The sequence below is a fragment of the Pungitius pungitius genome, chromosome 14 (genome assembly GCF_949316345.1).
Source record: "Pungitius pungitius chromosome 14, fPunPun2.1, whole genome shotgun sequence".
Lineage (NCBI taxonomy): Eukaryota > Metazoa > Chordata > Actinopteri > Perciformes > Gasterosteidae > Pungitius > Pungitius pungitius.
In genome coordinates, this window is record NC_084913.1 from 6827691 (window position 1) to 6846007 (window position 18317).

At 44.7% G+C, this 18317-nt stretch overlaps 3 protein-coding genes across 3 annotated transcripts; 1 reads left to right on the top strand and 2 right to left on the bottom strand.

The window, feature by feature from the left end:
- Positions 1–205: 205 nt before the first annotated feature.
- On the bottom strand, positions 206–6420 carry plk4 (polo-like kinase 4 (Drosophila)). The gene is made up of 15 exons (XM_037485680.2): positions 6213–6420; positions 5213–5308; positions 4837–4932; positions 4243–4357; positions 3184–4162; positions 3001–3092; positions 2371–2699; positions 2173–2277; positions 1958–2060; positions 1724–1873; positions 1396–1624; positions 1181–1283; positions 965–1105; positions 779–885; positions 206–693 (listed from the first exon to the last, which is right to left on the bottom strand). The coding sequence occupies exons 1-15, from the start codon at positions 6240–6242 to the stop codon at positions 582–584; spliced, it is 2787 nt and encodes a 928-aa protein (XP_037341577.2). The 5' UTR covers positions 6243–6420; the 3' UTR covers positions 206–581.
- Positions 6421–6918: 498 nt separating this feature from the next.
- Positions 6919–13715, bottom strand: hspa4l (heat shock protein 4 like). The gene is made up of 19 exons (XM_037487483.2): positions 13344–13715; positions 12405–12462; positions 12148–12288; positions 11788–11910; positions 11595–11694; positions 11324–11457; positions 10983–11227; positions 10809–10885; positions 10563–10714; positions 10328–10434; positions 10033–10166; positions 9614–9798; positions 9403–9477; positions 9220–9333; positions 8721–8846; positions 8514–8621; positions 8229–8348; positions 7869–8030; positions 6919–7780 (listed from the first exon to the last, which is right to left on the bottom strand). The coding sequence occupies exons 1-19, from the start codon at positions 13448–13450 to the stop codon at positions 7589–7591; spliced, it is 2460 nt and encodes an 819-aa protein (XP_037343380.2). The 5' UTR covers positions 13451–13715; the 3' UTR covers positions 6919–7588.
- A 1062-nt stretch (positions 13716–14777) lies between these two features.
- Positions 14778–17718, top strand: chmp3 (charged multivesicular body protein 3). Its single transcript, XM_037487335.2, has 6 exons — positions 14778–14943; positions 15426–15486; positions 15885–16064; positions 16205–16326; positions 16473–16587; positions 16728–17718. The coding sequence occupies exons 1-6, from the start codon at positions 14899–14901 to the stop codon at positions 16865–16867; spliced, it is 663 nt and encodes a 220-aa protein (XP_037343232.1). The 5' UTR covers positions 14778–14898; the 3' UTR covers positions 16868–17718.
- The last annotated feature ends 599 nt before the right edge of the window (positions 17719–18317 follow it).

Genomic DNA, 18317 nt, shown 5'->3' on the forward strand with positions numbered 1-18317 from the left:
CCCAGACTGTCCTGCCCCCAGTTACTTCTCGGGTGGCTTTGTACAGCACATGTGTGTACATGACTAGGCCTACATCCATACACTGTGTTCTGTAATTGTAACAGTTTAAAATGAAATGGTCAAACCAACAGGGTGAAATAAACATGTGAATCATCTTTGTTTTCCTAGCTGGGCCCTTTGAGTACAGCGAGGGACACAATCCTTCCACGCTCTAACTGTTGCCCGAGTTTACTGGAAATCTCTTTATTCCAATCCAACCATTCAGTGGATCTCTCACGGTCATTATTGAATTCTTTAATTTCTTGTGAATATATTGACTGCAAAACAAAGAGCAGCATTTCTCAACCCCAGCCTCCAGATGTTTATTGACTCAGCATTTATGAATCATTTCATAGAATCCGAGACAGTCAAAACTTTTTTCAACAAATTCAGTGACACAAAATGGTTGCTCATTAAAATAAAAATATATCTTTTCATAATCTTAGTCTTCTGTACATGTAAAAAAACAAACAAAGGTATATTTACAAGACAAAAGGCTTCTAAAGCTACTTTCCGTGGCTCAGTGCTGCTGGGATGTTGCATTAGTGAGGTTGTAGATGATAGGCTGTCGGGTTTGCCAGCAGTCCCAGGATGGTGGAGAGACAGTGCAGCTTCTCCTTGACGTGCTCGGGCAACTTCTCGTTCTCCTTGTACCTGCAAAGCACACAAACATTAACCAAAACGACGCGCACGGAAGCCCAGAAAGTGACATTGCGCCTCTCGGGGCGGGTTTTTGCACCTGGTGATCCTCCCCTCGGGAGACGTGTAGGTGATGCAGGAAACTCCGGCCTGAACCACCAGCTGAGAGCCGTCGTTGAATTGCACCCACACCTCTCCACTCGTCAGCTGCAGTCACAAGAACAACCATTTTAGTCAATTGCATGCTGGGTAGAGAACATTGGCATTTGATTTATTCGTCACTTGCCTGGGACGCCCATCCGACATTGGGCACGAATATGGACTTCACCACTTTCCCTGGGGTTTTTTGTGCCACTTCCTGTTGCAGCGGGGAGCATTTCTTACTCAGACTGGCCGTGGTGAAATCTGAACCATCGTAGGAGATCATCTGGAAAGATATTTTGGAAATTGTTAAAGATTAAAATTGCATCTGTTTGTAAGCCCTGAGGTGTGAGACACTCACCGAAGGAGTGATTTGAGGAGGTTTAGGAGGTGAAGTTGTATCGGGAGGCACCGGGTGGGAGGGCAGGGACGACGAGCCCGGAGTGTCTGGGTTGGCAGGTCTCCTGAGAGGGGGGTGACACGCGCACACACACACACAACTAAAATTAGCCACACAGGGCAACATTGAAACTCAAGGATTGTAATTCTAACAGTATCTTTAACTGTTTTTCTCACCTGCCAATAGTTATGGGGAAGAAGGGGACCTTGTTGGTGCTGCGCTGCTCCTCGGCGGTGATGGCGGCCTCCAGGGACAAACACATGCTGTGGCCCTCATCGGACAGCTGCACGTGCAGTCGGCTCTCCGGGCTCAGGCCGCTCAGCCCCGCCTCGCCCTTCACGGTGTACGACTTCCCGCTCTTTTCCACCACTCGCACCAGCTCTGACGTCTTGTGGGTCTTTGCGCCTACGAAACCAGGAGAGCCAGTGAAGCTTTTACAGGCGGACTCGGACACAAAAAGGTCAGAGCTCTCTCTCGCTCTCTCTTTTCGCACACCGGACTCACCGTCATAAAAGCAGGCTTCCAGGTCTGCATTGGGAGAGTTCTCCATCAGCATGACCTTCGCATATTTGGTGTAAAGGGTCACTTTTGGCGTTTTGGATTTCACGAGCTGCACAAACTTGGAGGCGTATTGGTACTTCTTCCAGTATTTTTCTGTGACAAAAATATAATTAACCAAATAGCATACAATTTCTCATCGTACACAGGTCACTGGGTTTGATGCATCCGTCACAATACCTGGAAGGTCCTCGTAGCTACAAATCAGAATATCTTCTGGAGGAGCAGGAGGACAGTCCAAGACAGGAAATCCCTTCCCACCATTGGGCTGGTATATTGTCACCTAAAAAGAGATGATAACAAGCTTAATATCATATTGTTACATTAGATTCATCTACAAGTCACATGTGGAACATAACAAAGACGTGCTTCCCAATGCAATTCAGTGAGCTCACCATCGAACCATCACAGGAAATCCGAAGGACCTCTTTGACCCGCTCTTGACCGCCGTGACATTTCAACAACTCCATACACACTTCCCCTGTGTCCAGGACGCTCACCTGCAAAACGCAAGGGAGACAAATCAGACCGTGATGTGTACTGCGGCGGCGAACAATCGACGGCGCATCAAAACAATATGAGCAATACGTTACCACAGCGTTTTTGGTTTTCTGTCGGATAGGCTTCAATCTGGACGCGCAGAGAGGCGGGACGACGTCTCGCAGCGTTTTCTTCTCTTTGGCCACACGGGGTTTGGCGGAAGGGAGCTTTAACTCGCTGGCCCGAGGAGGTTGGAACTCCGCTGCGGGTAGATTCTCCCTGTACGGGTCGCAGTTGGAGGCCAGGTTGTGATGAGGGTTCACACCTCGGCTCACGGGTTTGTCTGTCCAGGAATTGTGGACGGCCAAAGGACCTCTGCTGCTGTGGAAGCTGCCGCCGCTGCTGCTGTGAGTGCTGTTGTCTGTGGGTCTCTGCCCAGAACCTGGGAAGGAATAAGAAACATCTGGTTACACATTTGGTTTTAATTGTGCTTAGAGACCTTTTCTCTTCATTTATTTATCAAGTTGTATTCCACGTCATATACATACATACATACATACAATCTCACAACAATGGCTGGAGCCGCGATTAGCCTCTATGTCTATGGGTAAATCCTACCTATAACAATGCAATGCATCGTGGGACAATTTTATCACTTACAAGCAACTGAACCATCTGAACGAGAACATCTGCTGTGGAATAAAACTGAAGAGTGGAGAAGGAGAATTAAACTTCAATTTTACCCTCGTTGTTGAGCCAGTTGGTAACTCCCTCCAGGTCTTGAAATTGCGAGTTTGGTGGATGTGCAGTGTGTGAGGGAAACAAATACCCGGGACTGAAACACAAAGTGCAACCGGTCAGTCTTTTTTTTGCTTGATGTAAAAATGGAGAGAGAAAAAAAGACCGTAAATAGAGAGAGCACTTACTTCTGGGACTGTTTGCCGGGGGGGGAGGAGTGCTTTGCGTGCTCTGAAAATGGGTGCGGAGTGGAGGACATCGGGAAGACCGTTCTTTCTAATCCAGTAAGATTCTCCTCCGAGTGACATCTCCCGAGCTCAGCGGGGCTCGGCCCGTGGCCCGAGGCCGAGGAGCCGGAGCATTCTGAAGAGTGAGCCCTCCTCAGGTAGCGAGAATGAGGCTGCCCGCCGTCTCCACCTTGAACCCCCCTGCTCCTCCCCTCTCTGTGAAATCTGTCCGCCGGATGCTGCTGCCACTGGTCAGCGTCTTCATAACAGCCGGGATTGGTTTGGCGTGGGAGGGTTGGAATAGGCATCATTCGGTTCGGAAGGGCTGAGCCAATCACGTGCCTGGTTCTCCTCTGGAGGCGGCTATTGCTGCCGGCCGAGGTGGAGGAGGTGCAGGCCGTGGAGATGGTGGCAATGCCGCTGTCCATGGAACCGTCCTCCCCCATCCCCAGCTCCTTGGTCCTAAGCAGGCGGTTCTGGGTCATGAACGGGTGGTCCAGCACCGCAGAGAGGCTGGGACGGTGGCCGGGGTCCCTCTGCAGCAGGAGATGGATCAGATCCTGAGCCTCTAGAGAAATATGGCTGGGCATATCATACTCCCCGAGGACCACTTTAGACAGAGTGTGTTTGACCGTGTCAGTGTCAAACGGAGGGTGACCCATCAGAAAGGCGTAGAACATGCACCCCAGGGACCAGACATCGGATTCAAGGCCATGGGCGCTGTGAGTGGCCACCTCCGGGGAGATGTAGTTGGGTGTCCCACACATGGTGAAGTGCTTTTCGTTTGGGAGTTTGAGCTGAGTGGCGAGGCCAAAGTCTGCTATCTTGATGTTCATGTTGCTTGTCAGCAGGAGGTTCGACAGCGTCAGATCTCGATGCAGGATGCCGTGGGTGTGCAAATAAAGCATCCCCTTCAATATTTGATGCATGAAATGTCTTGCTGTGGAGCAAAAACAATTAATAGGTCAGCATCATGCAAAATTGAACCTCATTAAACCCATGTACTGCAATATAACTGACCTTCATCCTCAGAAAAAGACATTTTCCGCTCTTTAAGGAGCCGACTCATCTCCCCATTGTGGCACATCTCCAACACCAAGTACACATAGTTGCTGTCTTCAAAGTAGTTGTACAGCTTAAATAGAGACAATACATAATACAGTATTTATTATCAAGTGAAAATGTCCAGAAGATATCAGTTTTATAGAATCTTGAACCATAAGTGGGAAAACTACACATTACTTGTCAAAAAAGTATTAATACAATTTGAACCAGAATCTAGAGACAGTAAGAGCCTCTTGGTTAAACTTTAGGACCGACGGTAACACTGAACAACACTGGGCTACTTGTCAACGTCACATAACCATGACAACGATAGCACAGCGCTCACATGCGCAGACTCTAGCACGGCCATCACTCAGCTCGCTGTGACTGTAGGTGGGATGTGCCAAAAAACTGAGATTTCGTTCAATTAGGGCTCTTTGTCTTTTACTGAAAAGGGTTATTTATGTTCTTTTTAGAATGTATTAACCAACCAAAGAGTTGTTGATTTATTATACATTTAACAAACAATCCATATCGCAGAAGAAATCCGAAATGACCCGCCAACGTTACCTCGAGTATAGAAGGATGTTTCAAGCGGCACTGAATCTCCACCTCGTTTATCACACGCTGGACCATACCAGCTTTGTGCATTGCTTTTTTCTCAATCTGCAGATGGGATCAACACAGATAATTATACACCTGTCTCTCATAGGATCAACAGTTGCTGCGTGGTGGTTTGACCCGCTGGCTAATAGTCAATCTGTCGCCGACAAATGTGTGGGGAGCCAAGGGACCACAAGAAGCCCTCGGGAGACAATTAAGGTCCGAATAATCCAAACTGTTGGGAGTTGATCACAGCTTGGGAGCCAGTCTACATCACAGGTACAGCATGCAATAATAAAGACCTTATGGCACAGACATTAGAGGTAAATGGTGGGATTCTTACCGTTTTGATAGCAACCTCCAGACCAGTCTTCACTGATTTGGCCCGGTAAACACATGCAAAGGAGCCTTTGCCAAGGAGGGTGAGGACCTTGAAGTCCTACATCAGAAGAAAGACAGGGGAAAAAAAGTCTGAATGAGATTTACAAAACAACAAATTGTGTTTATAGAGACAGATCAAATTCAGATTTAAAACGTAGTCCTATTTTGATTCTTTAAAAGCATGGTACCTCGATCCTTAGCTCCGGAGCATAAGATAAACACGCCTCATCCTCTCTGGTGACTTGGGTGTCAGCAGAGAGATTTTTGAAGAAACAGTGAACAACTTGATCAAACCGCGTTCCTCTAGCCTGCAACATAGCGGATGCGCGTCTGAACGAGAATCCCCAAATCTAACCATTGCGCATTGGAGACCCCCCCACCCCACCCCACCCCACAACGAAACGTTAGCTGTCAAACAAAGCCACCGACAGCTGACGTTGTCGTTTGGCCAACCAAAAAGCTCCAAACATCCCGGCTCTCTTCCCGCTAACGAGGACCACTCGGTGCCCGTTTCCAAGCAGCTTGGTCAACGACCAGGACCCCCCCCCCCCCCCCTCCTTGGGGAGAAAGTTGTCCCGCGAGAGTAATTAAGGGTAAGGTTACACACCAAAATACGCGGAATGCAATAGTGAGGCCGAAGCCCCCAACGACTGGGCATTAATCGCAAATAATACAATAAATTAAAAACACGAGCATTTTGGGGGATATGAATCAATACGATGAACCAACCGATACAGAAGCAGCGTGACACGCTATTGGCTGACGTTGGTTGAATGGCGTTAACGTGACAACAGTACCGGAGTTCAACTTTTGACACATTTCGGTCAAGGTTGAACGTTGAAACAAGTGAAGCAGAGGTTTGACCGCTAGCCCGGATCGTCATTGTAGCTGACGTTAACCCGCCCGGGTTAGAGTTATTGTGGAGGTGGCTTGTGGACGTTAGCTCACACAAAGGAACTCACCTCGATCTTATCACCGATGGAAACACTCATCGCGCCTGTTTTTCGGCTTGCAGACGCATGCGAGCTCGTAAAAGTATTCCTACGCCGACCGAGGGCATCGATAGTCGGCGTGTGAGATCTCAAAGGGCAAATAAATGTTGTTCTTGTGTTCCCCTCCAAAACTTTGCAATTTCCTCCATTTTGAAAATATCCGCCCGTTACTCTCGTGGCTACGTCACACCATACGTCACCTGACAACAAAGAGGGTTTCTCAGTCTCGCTGACCACGCCTCCTTTTTTCTGCATACGTCCCAGACACGCCTTTCTTTCACCGAGTTCACTCTTAAAATGTAGATTAAAAGCCTTGTAGGCTTTTTGAAGTCATAGCCTGGTCCTAACATTAGGTTATGCTTTGATTCTAGGGAGAACCCAACGGAAGATCAAAATGAGATAAGCAAATAATATACTGTAAATAACATACTGTGCCAGTCAGATGAGTGTATATTGACAACATATTTAATATAAAATATTGTTTAAAACTCAACTCATTCTAAAAGAATATTCTTAGTATTATTAACATAGTTGATTACTCAGATAAATATTTTATTGATATAATTTGTTCTAAAATGCGTTTAAAAATCACACTTTCCCAATCACAATTTCAAAAATCACAAACACATTTGAGTAACAAAACTTTGGGGGGGAAACATTATTTCTGAAATAAAACTGCTGAATTTTTTTTTTAAACAGTAGTAATTTATTTAATAATTTCTTGGTTTTATTAAACACTTCATCTGTTATTTACCTTATTCATTTTTTAATGCCCAATGTATTAATTAACTTCAGAGCTCCATAGACATTATCCTATAAATTGTAATTTGACCTGCACAGTTAAAAAGACCTTCACACTTCAGAACTGTAAAGAATGAACCTAGAGTTTTTTTAGCAACCAGATCTCTCTCTTACTTTACTTTGGTATTAGTAGTAACACTGTAGAAGAAGGGCCAGGCGTAGTAACTCATTAGACACAAATATGTATAATTTAGATTATTGCAGATTGTTGCATAGTTTGGCAATAACAATTATTTGTACATTCCTTTTTAAAAGGGAAAGATTTAGACAGTTGATACAAAAGGGTCCTTGCTGTGTGGTACGGAGGAAACAGGGTACCTTCAGAATCAGAGTTTCAACTATTACATCATTCTTCCATTTATTAATTATGTAAAATCTTTGAGGGTATAAAGCACAGCATTGACACAAATACCGATGAAAACAATAAAACAAAAAAATCCCAAATACACAGAAGTAGCCCGTGACGATTGGGAAACAGTCGATTGATTTGATCAGCTGTGGTAAACGCGGGGATGATTTAGGAGTTTGCTTCTCAGGTACCGGCCTCAGTCCACCTCCATCTCTTTCGTGCCAGGCTTTGTCTGCTGGCTCCCCTTTGCGTCTCCCCTCCCTTCTGCTGCTGCTTGCTTAGCTGCATGGACGTCGTGAGCATCGCTCCTTTGGTCAGTTACTTCAGCTGCCTCCTCCACGGTGGGTTTTTGCCTGTTCATCAATGGATTACACACGTCCTCCAGTTCCTGGAGATTAACAAGCATTGAGTCGTTGGAGGAGGAAACACACTGCTGATTAACTCAATAGTTACATTTTAAAAAGTCGGTCACATACTTGTATTTTGGCCATGATGTCTGCTACTTTGACCACGGGGTCTTGAGTAACACCAAGTTTACTCTGTGCGTTCATCCTGCTGTTCATCCAAACCATGGTGTCACTCACACACCTCTCCACGGCGCTCATTTCCTCTGCACTCAGTTGCAGGTATCGCTCATCCTGGAGGACAATTTGTGACAAGGAAATTACTAAAGTTACAAATTCAAAAGATTTTCAGTGGGTGTCGCTGAAACCAAACCGAAAAAAGCATTGATGAGACACGCAGTCTTGAGTGTGTGCGGAACAGAGTCGAAAGACATTACAATGGCTCTTGCACTCTGTAACATCGTTCAATTATTAAAGCTGCGTAAGATTTACCTTCTGTTTATAGGAATCCACAAACTTCATGTAGAGTTGTAGTTTCTTTCCCAGCTCTTCCATAGCCCTTGGTCTGTCCTCGTGCTCTCTGTGCCGATCCTGAATGGGTTGACCCAACCTCTAGAAAACAACCGAATTAAATGTTTAATTACGCGTAAATGTTGACTCACTTTAACCTCAGCTTTCAGCTCTTTGCCTCAGTCGAGCCCTTAGCTCAGCTTTCTTTGTTGTAGTTAATTAAAATTGCATATTCAAAAATGGGAATAATGAATACATAAAAGAAACCTTGAGGGCAATCAGCTTCTCCTCATAGACCGGTTTGGGTTGGTCCTCTCCCTCCTCATACAGCCAGTTCTCTGTGTCCTCCAGCATCAGTGTCAGCCGGTTACTGTCCTGTTTTAAATGGCCAGACGTAAAACCAATCTTGGGTAAATACATATATATAGAAATCTTCCTTGGTACATCATAAATATGTAAGAAAGCAGCACTCACATCCACCGTGATATACTTTTCATAGATCCCACAGAGTTTGTCCCGAAGTTCGTATACATACTCCTCAACAGCGTTTTTGGCATCATTGAGCTCTTTGACAAATTTGTCTTGGATAATCATCTGTTGCTGTGAGAATAAAACACAAAAAAATGTCCCATGGCAGCAAAAATAAGTTCAGTTGAATGTACAGCGTTAACATGGTCGAGAACAAATTACATTAATTGAGTGATACCAGTATTGTAGTCATGATGTTTATGTCAAGAAAATTGTTAGCTTAGAAATACTCCGATTTGCCGTACATATAAAAAGCTCCCTGTCATTGTGGAAAAAAGGATTTCAAGCCTTGAGCCAAACAATGAAGAAAAGTCTTATCGACCCGCACATAAACTGTCACCTTGGGAAACCGATCCCAGACCACAACACAAAGAGTACAGAACACTTCCCTCCATTAGTGCGCCGGTAGGAAGCGTTTCAATCAGGCCGTGAGCGGAGCACTCACCTCACGATCCACAAAGTCGCTGAGGACGTCACAGTCGAGCTGTCGGATGTGTTTGGCCACGACGGGCAGCTCGATACTTTTCACTCGGACTCTGGGTTCCCCACACGCCCAACCCTAGATTTGAAAAAGACTTCTTATGTCTAGGATACTGCTATTTCATTTTTTTTTAAACGTCCAGCTGACCGTGGTGTTGGAACCGTTGTCCTCGTTCTGCTGGTCCTCTTGACCTTGACCTTCCTGGTCCACCTGCATTTTGGTCTGAGACACAACATTCAGCTATTTCATCAAAGTCAGACTAGGTACAGACAGCCAAATATTTCCTCTTTGAGTTGTAGCAAATTAGACAAATGCAAAGGAATTATACATATTTCCTCGATTGCACTAAAGGACGTACCTGTTCCTCTGCTCTGCCTTCGTTCTGCACCATGGGCTCAGAGTCGATGTCCTCCCCTTTCTGCCTTTCAATCAGAGAGGCGCTGGACACGCTGAAGATGCCATGGACGTTAACACGCACTTTGACCTTCACTTTAGCGCTTTCTCCGTCGGGCTGCGGAGCCACATTCTGTACGGAGAAACATCCTGGTGGCAGATGGGAACAAAAGGAGTAGTTGGTTGAGAGGGCCTCAATTAAACGCCCTCAACATATGCCCTGAAGAGACAGAAGTTACACCTGAGGTTACCAACCCCACCAGCCCCACCCTCAACCTTTCCTCCGGCCACACCCATTTTTTTGTCCGGCTCATTAGAACTCAAAATGTAGTTTGCGAGGAGGAGGTGTGACTGACTTTGAGAGGGGAGGATGAGCAGAGTTACCTATCCTGTGGTCCGGGTAGGGGAGCTCTTGAGGGCAGCTGTAGAAGGCTTCAAGGTCAAAGGGCTCCTTCTTGTGAAAGGTGATGACTTTGGAAAATGGAGCAGCGTGATTCTTGCTGAAAACCTCACACTCTCTGTGACAAAAAATGCAGTAAAGTGGGCGAAAAAATCTCCGTCAGGGCTGTTAAAACCACAAGCTGACCAAGCTTGATTTCCCACACAAAGAGAAGAATAAAGACAGATGTAACGGCTCTGCCACGCACGTTGATTAGAAAGTAAGTAAACACTTCCCTACCGCAGTCCATCCTCTGCTGGTGTTCTCCAGCGAAGAGTAATGGGAAAGGGAACCACGTCAATGATGGAGAACTCCCGCACCTTAAATGCTGGAGACAGAATGGCACACTACACCAAAAACAAACCGCACGCACACACACACACACGTCACACAATTCACACTGCTTTATACGAGCCGCAGGATGCTTCGAAACTGTAAAACCCGATCCGTTAGTGTCGGGGGACGAGTTCAGTACCTGAAGTGCACAGCCTCTGGCGACCGCTTCGTCTGCATTGAGCGTGGTGCTGATGTCTTTGCCGAAAAACTTTGCGATCCTCTCTTTGACAGCCGGGATTCTTGTGGCTCCTCCAACTATCTCCACTGCATAGACATCCTCCCGACTCAGCTCTGCTCACCAAACCACACAGCAAGGAGTAGATTCTTTGCTCTATACAGAATAGGAGAAATATACCCTTTGAAGTTCCACACTTGCAGCACATACTTGACTGTTCCAGCACTGCTCTCAGTGGCGTCTCTACTCTCATCAGATATTGAGCGCTCATGTCTTCAAACTGGCCCCTGTAGGTTTGCAAATGAGGAAGAATCGTACATTTCTAATGGTAGATTTTCCTGCAAAGAGATGCACAATTAAGGGGGTAAAAGTTCCAAGCTGTGCCTGTTCATCCTGGCGGAAACGTCGATGTCATTCATGAAGCACTCGATGTTCAGAGGCAGATCGGAGCAGGTGGCGCTCATCAGCTTCTTCAGTTTCTCGCACTCCTGGTGCAGCCGCAGCAGAGCCCTGGGGTTCTCCCTCACGTTCAGCTTGTACTTGCTTTTAAACTCCTCGCAGAAGTGATCCGCCAGCGCCTCGTCAAAATTGCGCCCGCCAAGGTAGAGGTCGAACGCCGTGGCGAGGACCTGGCGGAGCAGAATCGAACGCTCAGTGGGGTTCAAGAGCTGCGGGGTGTAGGCGTGAATTGGTGGGGGGGTGGGGTAGGGGGGCGAAAGGCTGACCTTGAGCTTGCCTTTGTGGAAGGCAGTGACGGAGACCTGGAAGGATGAATGTCCCATGTCAACAAATACCACATTTCTTGGCCTTTCTTCCGGCGTAGGAAGGTCCTGCTTATAGATCCCGTAGGCCAAAGCCACTGTGGATCCAAAGAACAAATGGAACAAAAATATTAAAAACGCAAATATATAAACTTAGCGAGGGTTCCCAAAAAAATTCCCAAAGCTGGACACGCAACCATTCAAAGTAGAGTGTCACCGTGATGAAAACACCGACCTGCGGTGGTGTCATTGATGAGACGTAAGCAGTTCAGCCCCGCGACTTGACTCGCGTCAAACACCGATCGCCTTTCAGCATCGGTGAAGAAACTCGGGACCTGTAAAACACAACAGCGCAAAACTCCATGTGCATCATCGACACACTTTGAGCGTTGTGCTTGAGGGTCTTCTGAGATGTTTTTCTCACTCACAGAGATGACGCAGTCCACCACCGGCTTCTTCAGGGCGCTCTCTGATGTCTCCTTCAGCTTGGTGAGCAGCATCCCTGTGATCTGCTCCACCGTGAACACTTTGTCCTCATCCAAATAACGCACCTGTTAACACGATACAATTAGGACCCGCAGGGCCGAGTGGGGGCCACGAGGTAGGGCACACAATGAGTTGTTTGGAGACTAACTACAAAAAAAAAACATCTGAGCGTCCTGTTCACGTATCAGTATTGTGGTTGAATTTGAATACCGAAGGTGTGCAGGGACGGCGTGAGAGGGGTCAGGGTCAGAAAGAAAGGGGGGAAAGAGAGAGTCATGCTGGAAGGTTGAGCAGTAATTCACCTTAACTCCAGCGTTTCCATTGGGCAGTTTATGTAAGCTGTAAGGCAGTTTGGGTTTTTCCGCTTGGACGAAGGGGTCATCAAACGCTCTGCCGTGGAACTTTTTGAATCCATGGACTGTATTTTTGAAGTTTGTTGTCATCTGAATTAAGAAGACACTCAGTGCAAATAGTATATTTTGTAAATGTGTGTATCATTAGGACAACTTTAACAATGTAACTAATCATGTCAGTGTTATGTTGCCATGGATGACCTTACTTGACTCTTGGCAGCATTTCCAATCATGCGGTTTTTGGAGGCCAAAGATACACAAGCCCTTGATGGAAGACAAGTGCATCAGCAAATTAGGTAGAGCAGAAATAATCCTGTTACCGGATGTGGCAGACTGGGAAGATCTCTAATTGACGGAATCAATATCAAATGTCGAGACATTTCAATTTAGGAATTTTCACAAGGGAGTCTGAGGAAGAACCACAAACTATAGGGCAGTGAGACAGACCAGTTCACCTTCAACTATAAGCTCATAGGAAAAAAAGACCTCCCCAACTCATATAACTGCAAACCTTCTTCTTTACTGACAGAGATAAATGTGTCTAGTCATACAAGGTTGGTGAATCCATTTTAAACTGGCTGACTGTGACCAGTCACTCCCTAATGTCCCCTTGCCACAAACAGCTCCTCCTCCATCATCCTCCTTTTTTCAGCTGCACATTATTTGCAGAATGCCGACTGGAGTACATCCCCGGGGCAGGATCCCTTTTATGTGTCTCCTCACATTAAAATGTCTTATTGTTCCATTTCCATTTCATCTTCTATTAACAAAAAACGCTATGCACCATTAATGCCCTGCTTATTCATGGCTGGTTCTTTAGGATAAAGCCGCTATTTGGCAGGCATTTCATATCAAACCACACATTTATTTTCCTTTACAGCATTCAGCTCTGACTTATGTCCTCCAGAAAACATCCTGTTTGCTTTGAGTTACTCATCTCAGTCAACTTTGGGGTGCACTGGTCACCGGGGAGACATTGCATTTTGACCTCTTTCAACCTGCTGTGATAATGATGACTTAGGATGACTTATGATGATTTATGATGAATGGATCCTTGCTGCCTCTACAGCCTCATTGCTCAGCCAGTGCGATCATTGCGTAACAGACCACTTCTTTCCACGGTGACAGTCGACGTTCATACTCACGGTGTGCATCGGTCACTGTACTCGTTGGTGATGGTTTCGATGCCACCGCTCCTGGCCACACCGATGTAACAGTTTTGGTAACCCACATCGATCCCTACCACTGACATGATGAGCGCTCTGATCTGCACCTCTGTTGTATTTTATCCTCCACAGCTGTTTCGTATAACGGTCTATTCCTAAACAAATTTTTAAAGTGTATCCTTTGCTCTGAAAAATGATGAGAAAGCTAGCTGGGGGAGTTCTAACTAAATGACAAGCTGTTTTGTAAGTCAGGCTGGTTATAGAAAACTCATTCAGAGTAGTTAATCCCAGGGGGCGATGATGTCCACGCCGGATTCTCCCTCTCGTCCGTGGTCCCTCACCCCAACCAGCGGCCGCTGGCTCCGACTGACGGGTTTTCAGAAAGCCCGCCTCCACGCGTCTGCGATTGGCTGCGTCACACCCGTTGCACCTCTGTGATTGGTGAAAACAGCCTTCGATATCAGAAAAATCTAGAAGTCCCAGGAAAGGGGACAGCGGAATACGTCACAATGGGTTGGGCCAAATGTCGCGTTATAGCGATGTTTGCCCTCAATTTAGACTGTCAAGAAAGAAGAGCATCACGTGCTTTAGGACGGATGGGTGCACATGGCAGTCATGTCTGTAAAAGTATATGGAGCTTACGAGCTGTCTGTCTCAAGGGCTTCGGGGCTTCCAGGGAAACTGGTGGGGTCAAGCCATATAATGTATATTTCATCTTGGGTATAATATGTAGTAACTAATACATGCAAATATGAATATCAGTAATGTGCTACAATGTACTATATAATATTCCGTATTACTATTATTATTAAGGTGGAACAAGTATTTTAATGGAAGTTGAGATAGAGCCAATACAACAAAATGCTGTTGTGTAGTTGCTTAACAACTTTCTTTTTAAAGTTTAGTGTAGTTTAAAGAAGAATACCATTTGAAATGTAGTGATGTAGAAGTGGATAGTAGCATGACAAAAACATTTAAAGTAAATGTGGTCACCTGACAAATGCACATTTGTCCACTATTGGAGTACATTCAATCAGTGGTTCATTTACTTCTGTATGAAGAACGTGTCAGAAAATAACTTATGGAGACATCTTACAGCCAATATATTTCTCAAAAGGAACAATTAAACTCAAGTTAAAGAAATTGTAACTTTCACAAATAACTTTCAGGACAGATTTATTTTATTTTGATTACTTAAAAAAAACTAAAAATAATGTATATACATATAGCCTGTACGTTATATGTATGATTACTCACAAATAAGGTTTTGACTGGTCATCAAATGCACTGTTGATATATTTTATGTAAATTAAATGGCTTTACAGTCAAATGGTTGTGTTGGTGCTCGTTCTTCCCTTGTATCCTCGCTAGGACACTAGTTTCCTAGATGAGGACCGAGTGGACTGAACGTCCCTCATATTCGTACTGAGCCCGAGGAAGCCGAGAACCGGAAGTGCTGTTTCAACAAGCCGAGCCAGCTAGCTAGCTAGTGTTAGTCAAGTGGGTTAGCTCGGCATTTAACTAAGTAGTCAAAATGGGACTGTTCGGCAAAACATCAGATAGATCCCCAAAAGAGATGGTGAGTGCTGCCTGTTGGAGACCGGGGGTGTCTTTGAGGGGGTCTGTCTCTTCTAGGACAACAACGACTGCGCCTCTCGCTGTCCTCGCTAACGCGAGCTGTCAGTTTAACTCCGCATACTTCGTCCAATCTGTTGCTACTTCTTGCTAACCGAAACGCGGCTGTTAGTCACGTAAAACAGCGAATAAGCGCCCCCCCCCCCGTAGTAGCACCCGGTGTTAACCCGCATTATTTGTACAGTTTTTAGCCGTGTACGCGTGTTGCTCTGCCCTATTAAGCGATTCGTCCATCGTATTTTGATGTCTGTACCGAGCTAGCCAGTTAGCATACAGGCTAGAACTCCGCTGTTTGTGGCTCAAATGTAAACAAACAGTGATTGCGTTAGATTTAGTCTATAGTACATATGACGCTATGTCAAAGAGGGTATCACACTTACTTCAACGAGCAATGTTAACTCTGGTTGTGTTGATGTATACTTTCAGGTGACTGAGTGGTCTCAAAAAATCAGAAAGGAAATGAGAGTGATTGACAGACAAATTCGAGGTAAGATACAGTCAACATTTCACACAAACCAGTGAACATCAACAGACTTTACGTTTAGAATGTTATTTCATCAATAGTGTCTCATTTTAACTATCTGAAAACTACTGGAAAATATGATCTCATTATTTTCCATTTGAATGCCAAATCAAAATAGGGGCGTAAGTAACTTCTAAAACACATTTGAACTGACAACTGAATCATCGGCTTATTAGCCTTAAAATAGTCAAATCCATGGATTCTAGTACAACAGCATAAATTACTTCATATAGGCCGTGTCTCCTTTAGTTGGTGTATTTATTGTGTTGCATGATTTAATTATCTACTACATGTAATTACCTAATTATATGTTTTTACTTTGTGTTGGTTGTGATGGCATTTGTCCTTTCCTTTTTCCTCAGATATTCAAAGGGAAGAAGAAAAGGTGAAAAGATCCATCAAAGATGCTGCCAAAAGGGGCCAGAGGGACGTGTGTGTGGTCCTTGCAAAGGAGATGATCCAATCAAAACGAGCTGTCACAAAACTGTACGCTTCCAAAGCCCAAATGAACTCTGTGCAGCTCAGCATGAAGAATCAGCTTGGTGAGCTTTGGAGTGCTTGGACATAGGAATATTTAAAGTCATTATATCGAAAATGTTGTTTACTGTTTCATCACATACTTTAAATGTTCTGTTTTTACACTGAATTATGATTGAAGGGAATGTATGTTGTATATTTCTAGCTTTAGTCCGCGTCGCTGGGTCCCTGCAGAAGAGCACAGAGGTGATGAAAGCCATGCAGAACCTTGTCAAAATCCCAGAAATCCAGGCTACCATGAGGGAACTATCAAAGGAGATGATGAAGGTCAGCAGCAGTGTCTAACACTAACTAAAATAGACACAATAAAGTCAAGAGAACGCTGTGGCTTACTCCGACAACCCTCTGCCACTAATTCCACACAAGAAAGAGTTGCTAAGCAATGGCTTTGTGTGTACATGTTGATCTTTCAGGCTGGTATCATTGAGGAAATGCTAGAAGACACATTTGAGAGCATGGAAGACGGAGAGGAGATGGAGGAGGCGGCAGAAGAGGAAGTTGACAAAATCCTCTTTGACATCACAGCAGGTGAAGAGATTTGCTCAACTAATTCCTAATCAACGTATTCTGTTGCACGGTTTTGAACTTTAAGTTTGAATCACATTTGCATTACTCTACTAATTCCTAATACCGAATGTGCTGCTTCATGGTTCTATTTGTTCTGTTAGGTGCCCTTGGCAAAGCGCCAAGCAAAGTCACAGACGCCCTGCCTGAAATACAGCCCGCTGCAGCGGCTGCAGCTTCAGAGGACGAGTCAGAAGAGGACATTGAAGCAATGCAGTCAAGATTGGCAGCTCTGAGGAGCTAAGGTGAACTGCCACTGATCCGTCAACGGCAGTTTACTCACTCCAATAAGGACAATTCTGGTGCTGGGTTTGCAGTGCTGAACATCCTCCAAGCTTCATGTTATTATTATTTCACATAATCATTTGGGATTAACTTTGTGCTACGGCAGTTAATGTCTTTAAAGGGGTTTTTTTATAGAACATTTGCTCTACTCGGATAGAAGTGTTTTTGCCTTTTGTCTTTTTATTATCGGGGGTTACCCTTGGTAAGTCTTTATTTTCCAAAGTCAACAGAAGGTTTTTGAAAGTGTATATAATGTAAGTATGAAAAGCCTGCTGTGCCTATAGTGGTTCATCATATCTTCTGTCCTAAGTTATGGAATGGTGATGGACGTACTTAGGTATTTATGATCCAAACAAGCGATTAAATAACTACCCTGCACTTAATACACGCCCTCGATCACTACTCGGCAGTTGGTCTATTCCGTTTTGGATACATTTTGTAAGCAACAGCTGCTCTGTTTACTGATAACTAGCCTACATGATCCGACACACTAGATGGAGGGTGGGTTTCTCCTTTTGACGGTCTGTACACTCAATATGTGTCTATTCTTTATCTGGTCATACATCTTAAGTGAAATCATATGAAAAATGCACACTGACCACCCTAACCCATTTTCTTTGCATTAACATTTATTCTGACTGATTTATTCTTACTCTTTGTATCATGATTGAGTTTCTTTTCAGCAAAGACGATGCAGAGGAAATTGAAGGGTCGGTTAGTGCAGAACCTATGTATTGTGGAAGTATTGTGAGTATAGTTTTTCTATGTGGATTGGGAAACAAATAAGGAAATAAACTTTTAAGATCAAAATTTGCCAAATAGAAAACTTGTTTACAACCGTTTCTGCTTTAAGGAATTACTTAAAATTATACATTTAGCCAAAACACTAAATGCTGGGTTTTATCCTACCGCAAGTTTTGTGGAAATCTGAACCTGCTGGCTTGCAATACAGTCAACACAAAACCTTTCCAGCAGATAAAGCCGACGGCACGCTGTTCATCGATTGCAGTCTAGCAAAGAACAAGTACTGGATCTATAATTCAAGTAATTCAGCTGCGTTCTTAATAATGCATTCATATGTGGAGTACTTTTTAAGAAGGCATTTCAGTTACCCTCTTTTTACCACATCATTCTCGCCTTCAACAGACACAAAAGGATTAGATTTCATTAGTTGCAGCACTCCCTCAGCAGCCTTTGTTTTACAAAACCAGGCCTCTTTCCTCTGGCCTCAGTATGTGGGAAAAGGGCTGGACAAAGGTACCAGCTCTAATGGACCGGGTGTCCCATGTAGGGCCCAGAAATTTCATTCTCATTAAGATTTGTATTATTCTGGTAAATCGAGTTTTATTGTGACATGTAGCACTAAAAGTTGGGACGTCACTTGTGTCTAGGAAATTGTGATAGCCATT